General features: G+C 44.1%; 1 protein-coding gene across 1 annotated transcript; it reads right to left on the bottom strand.

Annotated features, from left to right (window-relative positions):
- Window positions 1-97: 97 nt before the first annotated feature.
- LOC311121868 (cbp/p300-interacting transactivator 1-like) lies at window positions 98-6674 on the bottom strand. The gene is made up of 2 exons (XM_084196306.1): window positions 6575-6674; window positions 98-2899 (listed from the first exon to the last, which is right to left on the bottom strand). The coding sequence occupies exon 2, from the start codon at window positions 2884-2886 to the stop codon at window positions 2332-2334; it is 555 nt and encodes a 184-aa protein (XP_084052432.1). The 5' UTR covers window positions 2887-2899; window positions 6575-6674; the 3' UTR covers window positions 98-2331.
- Window positions 6675-12666: the final 5992 nt, after the last annotated feature.

Below are 12666 nucleotides of genomic sequence, written 5' to 3'. Positions count from 1 at the left end.
TGCGAACTAAATTGTGTACAAATCAATGGTAGACTATACGTACTGTTTGAGTATAATGAGAAACGGAGAGAATATTCAGTTTGGTATTCTTTATTTTCCCCAACATGCAGAGAAGTAACAAAAATACAACTATTTAAATATGATCTAGTAATTTACATAGAAATACAAATGAGATTCAAAAGAGGGACAAAGTGCAAAAAAATATATAATAATCAATCAACCTCGGATATATTCGTTCCGTCATTTAAAAAAGAAAAATCAAAGAAGAGAGAAAAATTAAGCAATAGGTCCACCTCCCATTCTCTTAAACAAAAGAAACGCTTCAATTGAAAAAGGTGTGATTTTAAGAGAGAAACTTAGGACCATACAATCAGTGCAGTATCTACTAGACAAGTGATTCATTAGTAACTGATATACATTTATTTCAAACATTGGTTTTTTTTCTTTTACAAAATCAATAGCAAGAGGTTTCTCGCCCTAAAACAAAATAAATCACAAAAATATGTGAAATGTCAAATAAGCCAAACGAACAAAAACAAATGAAAGTAAATGCTCTTGCTACAGTCAGTAAGCTCAAAGGGTTCTTGTTCAGGAAATTACAAGTTGGTATTTACCATTAGTTATCTTCAATTTCCTGGGTGTCAAAACGTGGTTTTTCCACATGCAGACTCCCCTACACACAGCATGTTGATGCAATGTAATTCAGGCTTAGGGCTCTATTCACTGGAACCTGTGAAATTTAGTCAATGGAAACTTTTCCCTCTTCCATTTCGCGTAAATGGGTTACACAAGACATCATAAAAAAAAAAAATCTTTACAAGGTAGGTACTGTAAGTAAATCAGTCAATGACTCAATCATCAGTTTATCATCAATTCGTCTTCAGCGCTCACATTTCACCCCCGAAAAAGTATAAGTCAGCCATCTTTAACTGTAACCTTAACCCTCATTAACTAATAGATTGTGTGTATCCCAAATGGAACCCTATTCCCTATATAGTGCACTACTTTTGACCAGGACACAAAGGCGAGGGTGGGGGGGGGTGAGAGAGAGTCTCATAGCTCTCCTTGCTTCTTCAGACATCATCCATTTGATATAGACAGAGCGAGAGATGGAGAGACTTACAATACATACAGAGAGAGAGGGAGATCGGGCAGAAACAGAGAGAAAGACAGAGGGGGGGGGGGAACTGATTCGTTCCCTCCTACAGAGTTACATGAAGACCACTGACGTTGAGACTCAATAATGTATTTAGATACAGACACTGACAGTGCCATACAGGTCAGGTTACATTGATCTACTGGTCCATGGACACTACACAGGCCTCCTGTCATGTCTGTCTCCTGTCTCATACAACCTCTCACACACAGGTACACATGCATGCACACACATCACTCATCTCTCTGGTGCGCTCTCTCTCTCACACCCTAGCGTCACATCAAACCCCCTGAACTCTCCTGAATGCTAGGGTAACTGAACAAGTGCCTGTTTCACGGCTGCAACTTCCATTACCGGATCGTAATACCATCCATCCATCCTTCCGTCGGTGTGTAGGAGGCCCATGTGATGTACAGTGAGACAGGCCCCAGGCTCAGGTAAAAGGCTTTTGTCTCTGAACGGCTGTTTCTATCCTTCAGTGTTTTCCCTACTGTTAAATATAGATAGGGCGGACCCTATGGGTTTTGTCCTGTCTTGGTTTCTGTTGAACCTTTGGATGTTCACAACCCTCAAAGCCGCATCAGAGTCCTTTGTGCTCCACCAAGGAGTAAATAAAAGGTGATTCACTGGTCAACAAGTTCCCTCTGACGTCATCACCCTCTCTGTGACACACTCACACACAGAAAGACACAAGACGGAACCCCACCCGAGTGTGAGAGGGTGGTACAGTTTGTGTTCATCATGTTTCTTTCCGAGAAAAACTGAGACGTTGACCCACAAAAAACAAAAAAAACAAAGGACAGTTTCTCTTTCTGTGTGTGTTTGGGTTAGTACCCGGTAGGGACGTCAGAGTATGTGTGTTTGGGTTAGTACCCGGCAGGGACGTCAGAGTATGCGTGTTTGGGTTAGTACCCAGCAGGGATGTCAGAGTATGTGTGTTTGGGTTAGTACCCAGCAGGGATGTCAGAGTATGCGTGTTTGGGTTAGTACCCAGCAGGGATGTCAGAGTATGCGTGTTTGGGTTAGTACCCAGCAGGGACGTCAGAGTATGCGTGTTTGTGTTAGTACCCAGCAGGGACATCAGAATATGTGTCCATCCAAACGAGAGACTAACAGAAGAAAAGAAAGAATGAGAGAGCACAGATCCCCTCCTTCCATCCCTCTATCCGGGCGGGTCAACATCCAGCAGATACATCCGCTATGAAGTCAAACTCATTCTGTCCCAGCCAGAGTTCAGGCAGCTCATTGGCCCTGTCCAAACCCAGCTCTATGACCAACGACATCAGAACCTCTTCATCCACCGGGTCAGAATCTATAATGCCGCCAGATCCACAATTCTGGTTCCCCCCTCCACTAACTTCAGGGGTACCCCCCACCAGCTGCCCAGCAGAGCCCAGCGTCGAGCCCCCAAACCCCCTCTGAGGCCCTGAGTTGGGCCCTGAACCACTGCTGCCTCCAGCCAGACTCTGGTAGTGGGAGTTGAGTTTCTGGAGCTGCATGCTGGCGAGGAGGTGAGGGCTGGTCTGGAGGGTCTGCAGGCAGAAGGGCTGGGGTTTGGAGAGGGATGGAGAGGTGGAGGAGTGGGGGGTGGAGGCGGGGAAGGGGTCATCCCCGGGGGTCTTGGCGGTGACCGTCGTCCCAGGGTAGTGGAGCAGGGTGAGGGAGGATGGCAGAGGCTCGCAGTCCTTCATGACGACGTGGGCGGGACTGGAGAACAGCAGTGAGGTCATCACCTGGGGACACCTGGGAAGGAGGAAGAAATGGTGTTACGATGACGTCATCAAACGGGGACACACCGCCACACAAGGCGGAAGAGATAACAGAGAGTACTGAAAACATACAGGATTCTTCTGATAACATATTATGACATCATAGTGTTTCGATCACAGAATGATAAGCCTGCTTGGCTTTAACAGCCTGAAGTCAACTGCCTCACTAGGTTATCACTAGCCTCACTAGGTTATCACTAGCCTCACTAGGTTATCACTAGCCTCACTAGGTTTTACTAGTATCCTATTCCAAATAGTGGATCGAGACTGGAGACACGACCCTGCCTGGCTAAAAACAAATCGGTCTCACTTAATTGGGTGGTCACAAGAAAACTAAATAAATCTTTAGGTGGGTTACAGTGCGGAGAGAAGGTCTGTATCCCAAATAACCCCTTACACCCTATATGGTGCCCTACTTTATCAGAGCCCCTGACCATGTTCTCTAATGTCAGTCAGTCAAAAGTAGTGCACTATATAGGGAATAGGGTGTCATTTGGGATACAATCTAAGTACATTAACCATGGAGGCTCAGATGGGACTGACTGGCTGACTGGGGTTTATAATAGGGGTTAAAGATAACAGGACCTTTGAAGACTGAGTCACATGATACCATACATACAGTGGGGGAAAAAAGTATTTAGTCAGCCACCAATTGTGCAAGTTCTCCCACTTAAAAAGATGAGAGAGGCCTGTAATTTTCATCATAGGTACACGTCAACTATGACAGACAAAATGAGGGGAAAAAAATCCAGAAAATCACATTGTAGGATTTTTTATGAATTTGCAAATTATGGTGGAAAATAAGTATTTGGTCAATAACAAAAGTTTCTCAATACTTTGTTATATACCCTTTGTTGGCAATGACACAGGTCAAACGTTTTCTGTAAGTCTTCACAAGGTTTTCACACACTGTTGCTGGTATTTTGGCCCATTCCTCCATGCAGATCTCCTCTAGAGCAGTGATGTTTTGGGGCTGTCGTTGGGCAACACAGACTTTCAACTCCCTCCAAAGATTTTCTATGGGGTTGAGATCTGGAGACTGGCTAGGCCACTCCAGGACCTTGAAATGCTTCTTACGAAGCCACTCCTTCGTTGCCCGGGCGGTGTGTTTGGGATCATTGTCATGCTGAAAGACCCAGCCACGTTTCATCTTCAATGCCCTTGCTGATGGAAGGAGGTTTTCACTCAAAATCTCACGATACATGGCCCCATTCATTCTTTCCTTTACACGGATCAGTCGTCCTGGTCCCTTTGCAGAAAAACAGCCCCAAAGCATGATGTTTCCACCCCCATGCTTCACAGTAGGTATGGTGTTCTTTGGATGCAACTCAGCATTCTTTGTCCTCCAAACACGACGAGTTGAGTTTTTACCAAAAAGTTATATTTTGGTTTCATCTGACCATTTGACATTCTCCCAATCCTCTTCTGGATCATCCAAATGCACTCTAGCAAACTTCAGACGGGCCTGGACATGTACTGGCTTAAGCAGGGGGACACGTCTGGCACTGCAGGATTTGAGTCCCTGGCGACGTAGTGTGTTACTGATGGTAGGCTTTGTTACTTTGGTCCCAGCTCTCTGCAGGTCATTCACTAGGTCCCCCCGTGTGGTTCTGGGATTTTTGCTCACCATTCTTGTGATCATTTTGACCCCACGGGGTGAGATCTTGCGTGGAGCCCCAGATCGAGGGAGATTATCAGTGGTCTTGTATGTCTTCCATTTCCTACTAATTGCTCCCACAGTTGATTTCTTCAAACCAAGCTGCTTACCTATTGCAGATTCAGTCTTCCCAGCCTGGTGCAAGTCTACAATTTTGTTTCTGGTGTCCTTTGACAGCTCTTTGGTCTTGGTCATAGTGGAGTTTGGAGTGTGACTGTTTGAGGTTGTGGACAGGTGTCTTTTATACTGATAACAAGTTCAAACAGGTGCCATTAATACAGGTAACGAGTGGAGGACAGAGGAGCCTCTTAAAGAATAAGTTACAGGTCTGTGAGAGCCAGAAATCTTGCTTGTTTGTAGGTGACCAAATACTTATTTTCCACCATAATTTGCAAATAAATTCATTAAAAATCCTACAATGTGATGTTCTGGAAAAAAAAATTCTCAATTTGTCTGTCATAGTTGACGTGTACCTATGATGAAAATTACAGGCCTCTCTCATCTTTTTAAGTGGGAGAACTTGCACAATTGGTGGCTGACTAAATACTTTTTTCCCCCCCACTGTATATGTGCTGATCCACTGTAGACCCCCCCCCCCTCCTTCCCGACACACACTCTCCTCTGACCCCCTTCCTGCCCCAGTCCATATTTATGGAGAGGGTAATTGCTACAGGCAGGCATGCAGCTGTACTGGGCCAAGAACACACACCATCATCATCTCATGCGCCCTGCCACTGACAGCTGTTTGGTATTTATCACTGTGTGTGTGTGTGTGTGTGTGTGTGTGTGTGTGTGTTATTTGGTCCTTTGTGTTCCCTACTCATTGGCTGATTACTGTCAGAGGCAGGCTGAAATACTGTTCAAATGGATCCTTAGGAAGGAGAGACATTGGGACAGTTCAAATACTGTTATTAAATGCAACCTTATGAAGGGGACATGGGCTATGTTCAAATACATCCTTCCTTACATACTGTTAAAAATGCATCCCTCTTTCCTTTCTTCCTATAATGTTAAAATGCATCCCTCTTTCCTTCCTTCCTTCCTTCCATACTGTTAAAATGCATCATAGAAAGGAGAGACTATGGGCCCTGTTCAATTACTGTTAAATGCATCCTCCCTTCAAGGAGACCATGGGCCGCATTCAAATACTTCTAAAATGTATCCTTCTTATATCAATGATTACCTCAAGGAAGGAAGAATGAGTGTTGCATTCGAACAAAGCCTATTGAAGTGGTAGGTTTCGTTCACTAAACCGATTCTTAACCTAGTGCCAAGATGACAAACTGTTTGTTGCTTGATCGATCGACAAAGGTAGGCTATTCAACTAGTTTATTTTGCCTATAAACTAATCACACTATGATGTCAAACAATCACAATAGAAATTACTTGATTACATTAATCATATCAGCCTCCCTGCGGACCTGAAAGTGAGCATAGAACCCCTCTGCTTCTAGCCAACAACGGCGGTGTCAATTACACAATTACCATAAGTGACGAGACAATTGAAACGTCAATCGTTCAAGATACACACACACACACACCTTGACCATATGGTGAGGCTGAGCATGGCTACTTGTTTTATAGTAATTGAATCAACGCTCATATGGGATGGAGGAAATCACACAGAAACATTTATAGCCAATAGAATATAACTTTGTCAAAGTAACAAACGTTTTTAAAAAGCCTCCTTTTCTATCAAATGCCTATTTGGTAAAATAGGCAGAATAGTTTGCAAAAAATATTAATGTTATGGAGTTGTGTTACGAAATCATCCAAGAAGTGCGTAAATTGCATGTAATTCACCAGTTTAAAAGTGAGGCAAATCACAAAAATGGTTAAAATTACATTTTAGGCTACAATTTATTGGTAAAATTGGTAGCATTTGGCAAACAAGTTGACATTTTCCCCTGTTGCTCTATTAAATCAAACAAACAATTGTGAATAACTTCCATAATGTTTAAAACGGAACAATTAAAATGTAAAATAACATACCCTTTAGAAAGCCACTTTTAGCGCAGCAGTAGGTCCGTTTGAGGAAGGCAAAGAATGGTCAAAAATCTAGAAGTCCAAATGTATAAACATCAACTCCAACAGATCGCAGGACAACACCACACCCGTAAATGTTTGTTGTCAAAAACGTTTATATGACAATGGTTGTTGTCTATATTTAGTAAGGCATCCGCCGGTTCCTGTTGAGAGCTATAGTCATAAAGTAAACGGTTGAGTCATAATATTGTCCTCGCGCTGCGTCTCTCCTCTCTCTGTGCGCAATAATACACTGTCCGACTCCGGGAGAGTTCCCTCAATGTGGTTGTTACTGAATATAAAGTATTATTCACTCACACTCACACACACACACACACACACACACACACGACCCTCAAGCGAAGCGCGTTTTTGGCGGGACAGCATTACAATCACGGAGTGGATTTGGAGTGGAATAGGACTGACGCACCACGGTTATCGCACAATAAACGGTTCATTCCAGTATCGGAGGACCTCATTTTCCGGAGTTTCGGTCATGAAAGCGCTCTACCGAGGCAGATGTTTTATATTCTCAAGAGCGAGCGCTTTTCTCTACAATCACAGATCAAATAGTAGCCTCTTCTATTATTGTTTATTCTATTCTACTCCAAACAGACCACTCACTGATTATCATTCATGAGAGAACGCACAGCCTCAACACTCTTCAATGGACTTGAAACAATAACTGTTGATTTTCACGAGACAAAACAATGTTCACAGGAGGAACCAAATAGAAAACCGTGTGGATATGGGCCAATACGCACGCACGCGCGCACACACACACACACACAATTGGCCTAGCTTATTGGGTAGCCCACCTGGACAGACCGCTATGCTAACGTCTCATCATTAGGCTAGGCCTATTTAATATCTAAAAGGTCCTCTGTTACAACTGGCTATAGGTCAAATAAGTCCAAACGATATCCTAAAATAAAATAATGGGGATATAGACCTAAACATTTCCCAAACCTCGAGGTTATCGTCTCAGCCTTTCCCCCCCCATCCGTTTCAGTCTAAATAAATATGATATTTTCATTAATTCGCTCTAAACAATAGGCCTAGGTCTCAACATAGTCAGAGAGAGAAAGGAACAGAACACGTGATGCCAAGGCGCCTTCTTTTAGAACGCCACGCGCCGTAATTCCTTTTCAGTGAACCACATAAAGGCTCCTGAGCATCTGTCTTTATTGTGGTCAAGCCCCGTCAGAGAGAGCGGGGGGACAGTTAACATGTAGATGAGGCATGATGTATGGAAGTTCGTGCAGTCTTCCCCCGTGGGAAAACATGCAAATGAAACGAACGGTTTTCAAGTTCCCTCTCGAATGTAAAACTAGACAAAACGGGTAAACACACAGAACGACCAAAGTAAAGTAAGCGCAAATTAATGTCAGCTTGAAGTTTTCAATGACTGCCATGGGATAATTTTAGCAAGCCTCCTATAGAAGTATAGCCTAAGCAAACATTTATAATATCATAACACAATACAAATTATAACGAACTTTTATCTATTTAATCTAAAACGTCAACTGATGTTCTATTCAAATAATGATGCCATGCCACTCTGGAGGGAAACGTGATGTTTTGCATAAAATGTCGTTATGAAGTTCTGGTGCAGTCAGTCTAGTCGCCATACGGGACAGGGCAGGCAGGTGTGCTATTCAGCAGCATGAATGGAGAATAGAGAGAGATGGGAGTTTGATTTCAGGCAGGGGAGGAGAGAAAACGTTCTATAGGCTCTGCGAGTTTCTTTAGAGAAACTATCAGGCAGATAGGGTATGTATGGTAACCATGCATAGAGGTGGATTGATAAACTTGTTTTTTTTTGGATGGCATGGCACAAGACATTGGTAATTTGACCCTTTGGCCTTGGCCCCCTTTATTTGGCCAAATTGCCAATCCAGAAATGAAAAAGCAGTGATATCCAAGCCTACTATGTCATGCAACAGCAGTAGGCCTGTGCCAGATTTTCAAACTTTTCTTTAAGAAGAAATCTGAGGAGTTCAAGAAGAATAAAAAAAATAAAATAAAAAAAATGTAATAATTAATTTCACAGTTATTTAAAAGGTTGTCCTAAATATTTAGTGAATCTGGCCCCCTAAAGTTGTCTTGTCTTGGTCTCCTTAAGGGGTGTTTGGGGGAGGAGGTGGAGGGGGGGAACTGAACCACACTGCTCTCATGTCTTAAGTTCATCAGTTTTCTAGGGTCTTTGTGCAACAGCTGTTTAAGAGAGAGTGTTTCAATCAGTTCAGTCATTCCTACTAACCCATAAACACACTAATGACTTTCACTCGTTTCACATTCATTCTGAGGAAAAACCACAACGCTGACCACGGAATCCCTATAGAGTGTGTGAGTGGGTGTGTGTTCTGGTCATGGTGTTTAAGACAGAACGTTACAACTTCTGTTCCACACATGGCAACCACTTTGATTCACCACAAATTGCACCCTATTCCCTCTCTTGTGCACGACCCCTAGGGCTCTGGTCAAAAGTAGTGCACTAGATGGAAGAGAGTGTAATTTGGGACACGTGATTTACATTTGGTGTCAGTTTCCTCTTCGGATGTTATTGAAGCTGAAGTTTTAATAGAAAAAAAAGAAAAAAAGAAGACTATTTAACAACATACTCAGATATAGATTGTATTTGATAATAAAACATGTTATTTACACCATATAAAATAAAAAAAGTGAACCGTTAAAAAAAACTCATTTTCAGTGAAAGTTATACTTTTGTGAAACCAAAAGTAAAATGATACGAAACAATTTTACACTCATACAGTTCTTCCAGTTGAATTTAAACATGCAGTTTGAATAGGAACAGGACAGAATACAAATTTGAGGAACAGGACAGAATACAAATTTGAGGAAAAGGACAGAATACACATTTTCTTTCACAGGAAACATTTCATTCGACAGGAGATCATATCAAGACTTCGTCTTAACACACCGACTGCACGTGCTAAAAATGCTCTTCATCTGACACTGATGTAGTAAAGATCATCTTTAGCACTAAGATCATAACATCTGTAGCTCAGTTAGTAAAATGAGTTTGATACCGCTGCTCTATATGGACTGAAGATGATCTTTATCTATCCAGGGGGTGTTAACCCCTTAAAATGTTTTAGTACTTATCTATCCAGGGGGTGTTAACATGTTACCATAGAGCAGGGTTTCTCAAACTTGGTCCTTTGGGCCCCTCCTGGTTTGCATGTTTTGTTTTTTTTGCCCTAGCACTACAAAGTTGATTAAAACAATCAAAGCTTGATGATGAGTTGGTTATTTCAAATCAGCTGTGTAGTGCTAGGGCAAAACCCAGAACGTGCACCCAGGGTAACACAAGCCCCCAACATGTCTGCTTTACCCGTTTAACACAAAATCTTATGCAACATATCGCCTCTTCCTCCCCACCCTACAGTATGAAAAATGTACGCACTCACTAACTGTAAGTTGCTCCGGATAAGAGCGTCTGCTAAATGACTAAGATGTAAAAAATACATGTTTCCCAGGCCTTAATATGTACATATTTCAGTGTATTATTACATCCTCCCACCCCCTAACCATGGAACAAAAAGTTTACTTCAGATTCTGGGCCATCTAATCTTAATCAGAATTCATTATGATCTGAAAAGGCAAAACTCTTACGCTGATCCGCTTTGTGAATACGGACCCTGGAAGCCATTTTATGGAGCAAGATTCTCAGTCTGGTCCCAGTCTAGCCCAACCCACCTCCCCAACGTTTAAAAAAAGAGCACAGACTGAAACAGAAACGGACCAACAGCAAACAGGCAACATCAGCATCCTACCTATATCAGTCAGTCACCCACATTAAAACATCCCCCTGGAAACAGTGTTTTCCAACATCTCTCCTCTCTCCACACACACACAGCTCCAACATACTGTCTTCATTAGCCTGGCCCGATGTCTGTGTTCATTACCCCAGGAGGACCTGATTGGAAACATGAGACCCAGACGCCGCTCTTAAACCACATTCTTCAGATTACCCTGTAAACAACAAAGGGGAGGGATGGGAGGAGGGATGGGAGGAGGGGAGGAGGGGAGGAGGGGAGGAGAGATGGGAGGAGGGAGGGGAGGAGAGATGGGAGGAGGGAGGGGAGGAGAGATAGGAGGAGGGAGGGGAGGAGGAAGGGGAGGGGAGGAGGGGAGGAGAGATGGGAGGAGGGGAGGAGGGGAGGAGGGGAGGAGAGATGGGAGGAGGGAGGGGAGGAGGGATGGGAGGAGGGATGGGAGGAGGGGAGGAGAGATGGGAGGAGGGAGGGGAGGAGAGATGGGAGGAGGGAGGGGAGGAGAGATGGGAGGAGGGAGGGGAGGAGAGAGGGGAGGAGAGATGGGAGGAGGGAGGGGAGGAGGGATGGGAGGAGGGGAGGAGGGATTGAGGGATGGGAGGAGAGATTGAGGGATGGGAGGAGAGATTGAGGGATGGGAGGAGGGATTGAGGGATGGGAGGAGGGAGGGGAGGAGGGATGGGAGGAGGGATGGGAGGAGGGGAGGAGGGATGGGAGGAGGGGAGGAGGGATGGGAGGAGGGATTGAGGGATGGGAGGAGGGATTGAGGGATGGGAGTAGGGATTGAGGGATGGGAGGAGGGATGGGAGGAGAGATTGAGGGATGGGAGGAGGGATGGGAGGAGGGGAGGAGGGATGGGAGGAGGGATGGGAGGAGGGATTGAGGGATGGGAGGAGGGATGGGAGGAGGGGAGGAGGGATGGGAGGAGGGATTGAGGGATGGGAGGAGGGATGGGAGGAGGGGAGGAGGGATGGGAGGAGGGATTGGAGGATGGGAGGAGGGATTGAGGGATGGGAGGAGGGATTGGAGGATGGGAGGAGGGATTGAGGGATGGGAGGAGGGATTGAGGGATGGGAGGAGGGATTGAGGGATGGGAGGAGGGATTGAGGGATGGGAGGAGGGATTGAGGGATGGGAGGAGGGAAAAACTGGGTCAAATTAATCATAGATATGTTCACATATACGCACAATGAAATCATGACTCACGACACACAAAAAGTCAAAACACACAGAAACGATGAAGCATTCATTTATCTAAAAATTATGCAAATTGTTACAACACTGTATATATACATAATATGACATTTGAAATGTCTTTATTCTTTTGGAACTTCTGAGTGTAATGTTTACTGTTAATATTTATTGTTTATTTCACTTTAGTTTACTATCTACTTCACTTGCGTTGGCAATGTTAACATACGTTTCCCATGCCAATAAAGCCCTTGAGAGAGAGAGAGAGAGCAGGAGAGGGAGCGGGAGAGAGAGAGAGAGCGAGAGACCGGGAGAGAGAGAGAGAGAGAGAGAAATAGAAAGACAGAAAGAATGAGAGACATAGTGGACACTGTGGGACCATGGTTGAAGAACATTTAAATCTATATGCAACATATATTATTTGTTGTCAGGTTGTCGGTCTACACTGTGTGTGTGTGTGTGTGTGTGTTTGTGTGTGTGTGTGTGTGTGTGTGTGTGCAGTGGTTTCCCAGACGCATGGTTTTTATCAAAATGCAAAACGCATCAGTGGTGTACTTCCTCAGGAAGAGCAGATATGCAAATGAGGAAACAGAATAGGTAAATAGACCAACGTAACACAGCTAATTTGCATAACAACATGGTGATATGGTGCTGGTTTGCATAACAACATAGTGATTCTGCTCTTCTCCAACCAATGAATAACCTTCACAACCTTGGTCTTTGTTGTCTTGAATATCATGCTTCAGGACTTGATGTCTTTGTTGTTACAATTCAGAATGCATAACCACTTTAGAAAGAGAGCGAGAGAGTGAATGAAGGAGAGAGGGAAGGAGAGAGAGAGAGAGAGAGAGAGAGAGAGAGAGAGAGAGAGAGAGGGAAGTTGAGAGAGAGAGAGAGAGAGGGAAGGAGAGAGAGAGGGAAGTTGAGAGAGAGAGGGAAGTTGAGAGAGCGAGAGGGAAGTTGAGAGAGAGAGAGAGAGGGAATGAGAGAGAGAGGGAAGTTGAGAGAGAGAGAGAGAGAGAGAGAGAGAGAGAGAGGGAAGGAGAGAGAGGGAAGGAGAGAGAGAGGG

This window comes from Coregonus lavaretus, assembly GCF_964263955.1.
Source record: "Coregonus lavaretus genome assembly, contig: HAP1_SCAFFOLD_4133, whole genome shotgun sequence".
In the NCBI taxonomy this organism is placed as follows: Eukaryota; Metazoa; Chordata; class Actinopteri; order Salmoniformes; family Salmonidae; genus Coregonus; species Coregonus lavaretus.
The sequence above is the reverse complement of the archived record's forward strand: the minus strand, read 5'-3'. Positions and strand labels throughout refer to the sequence as shown.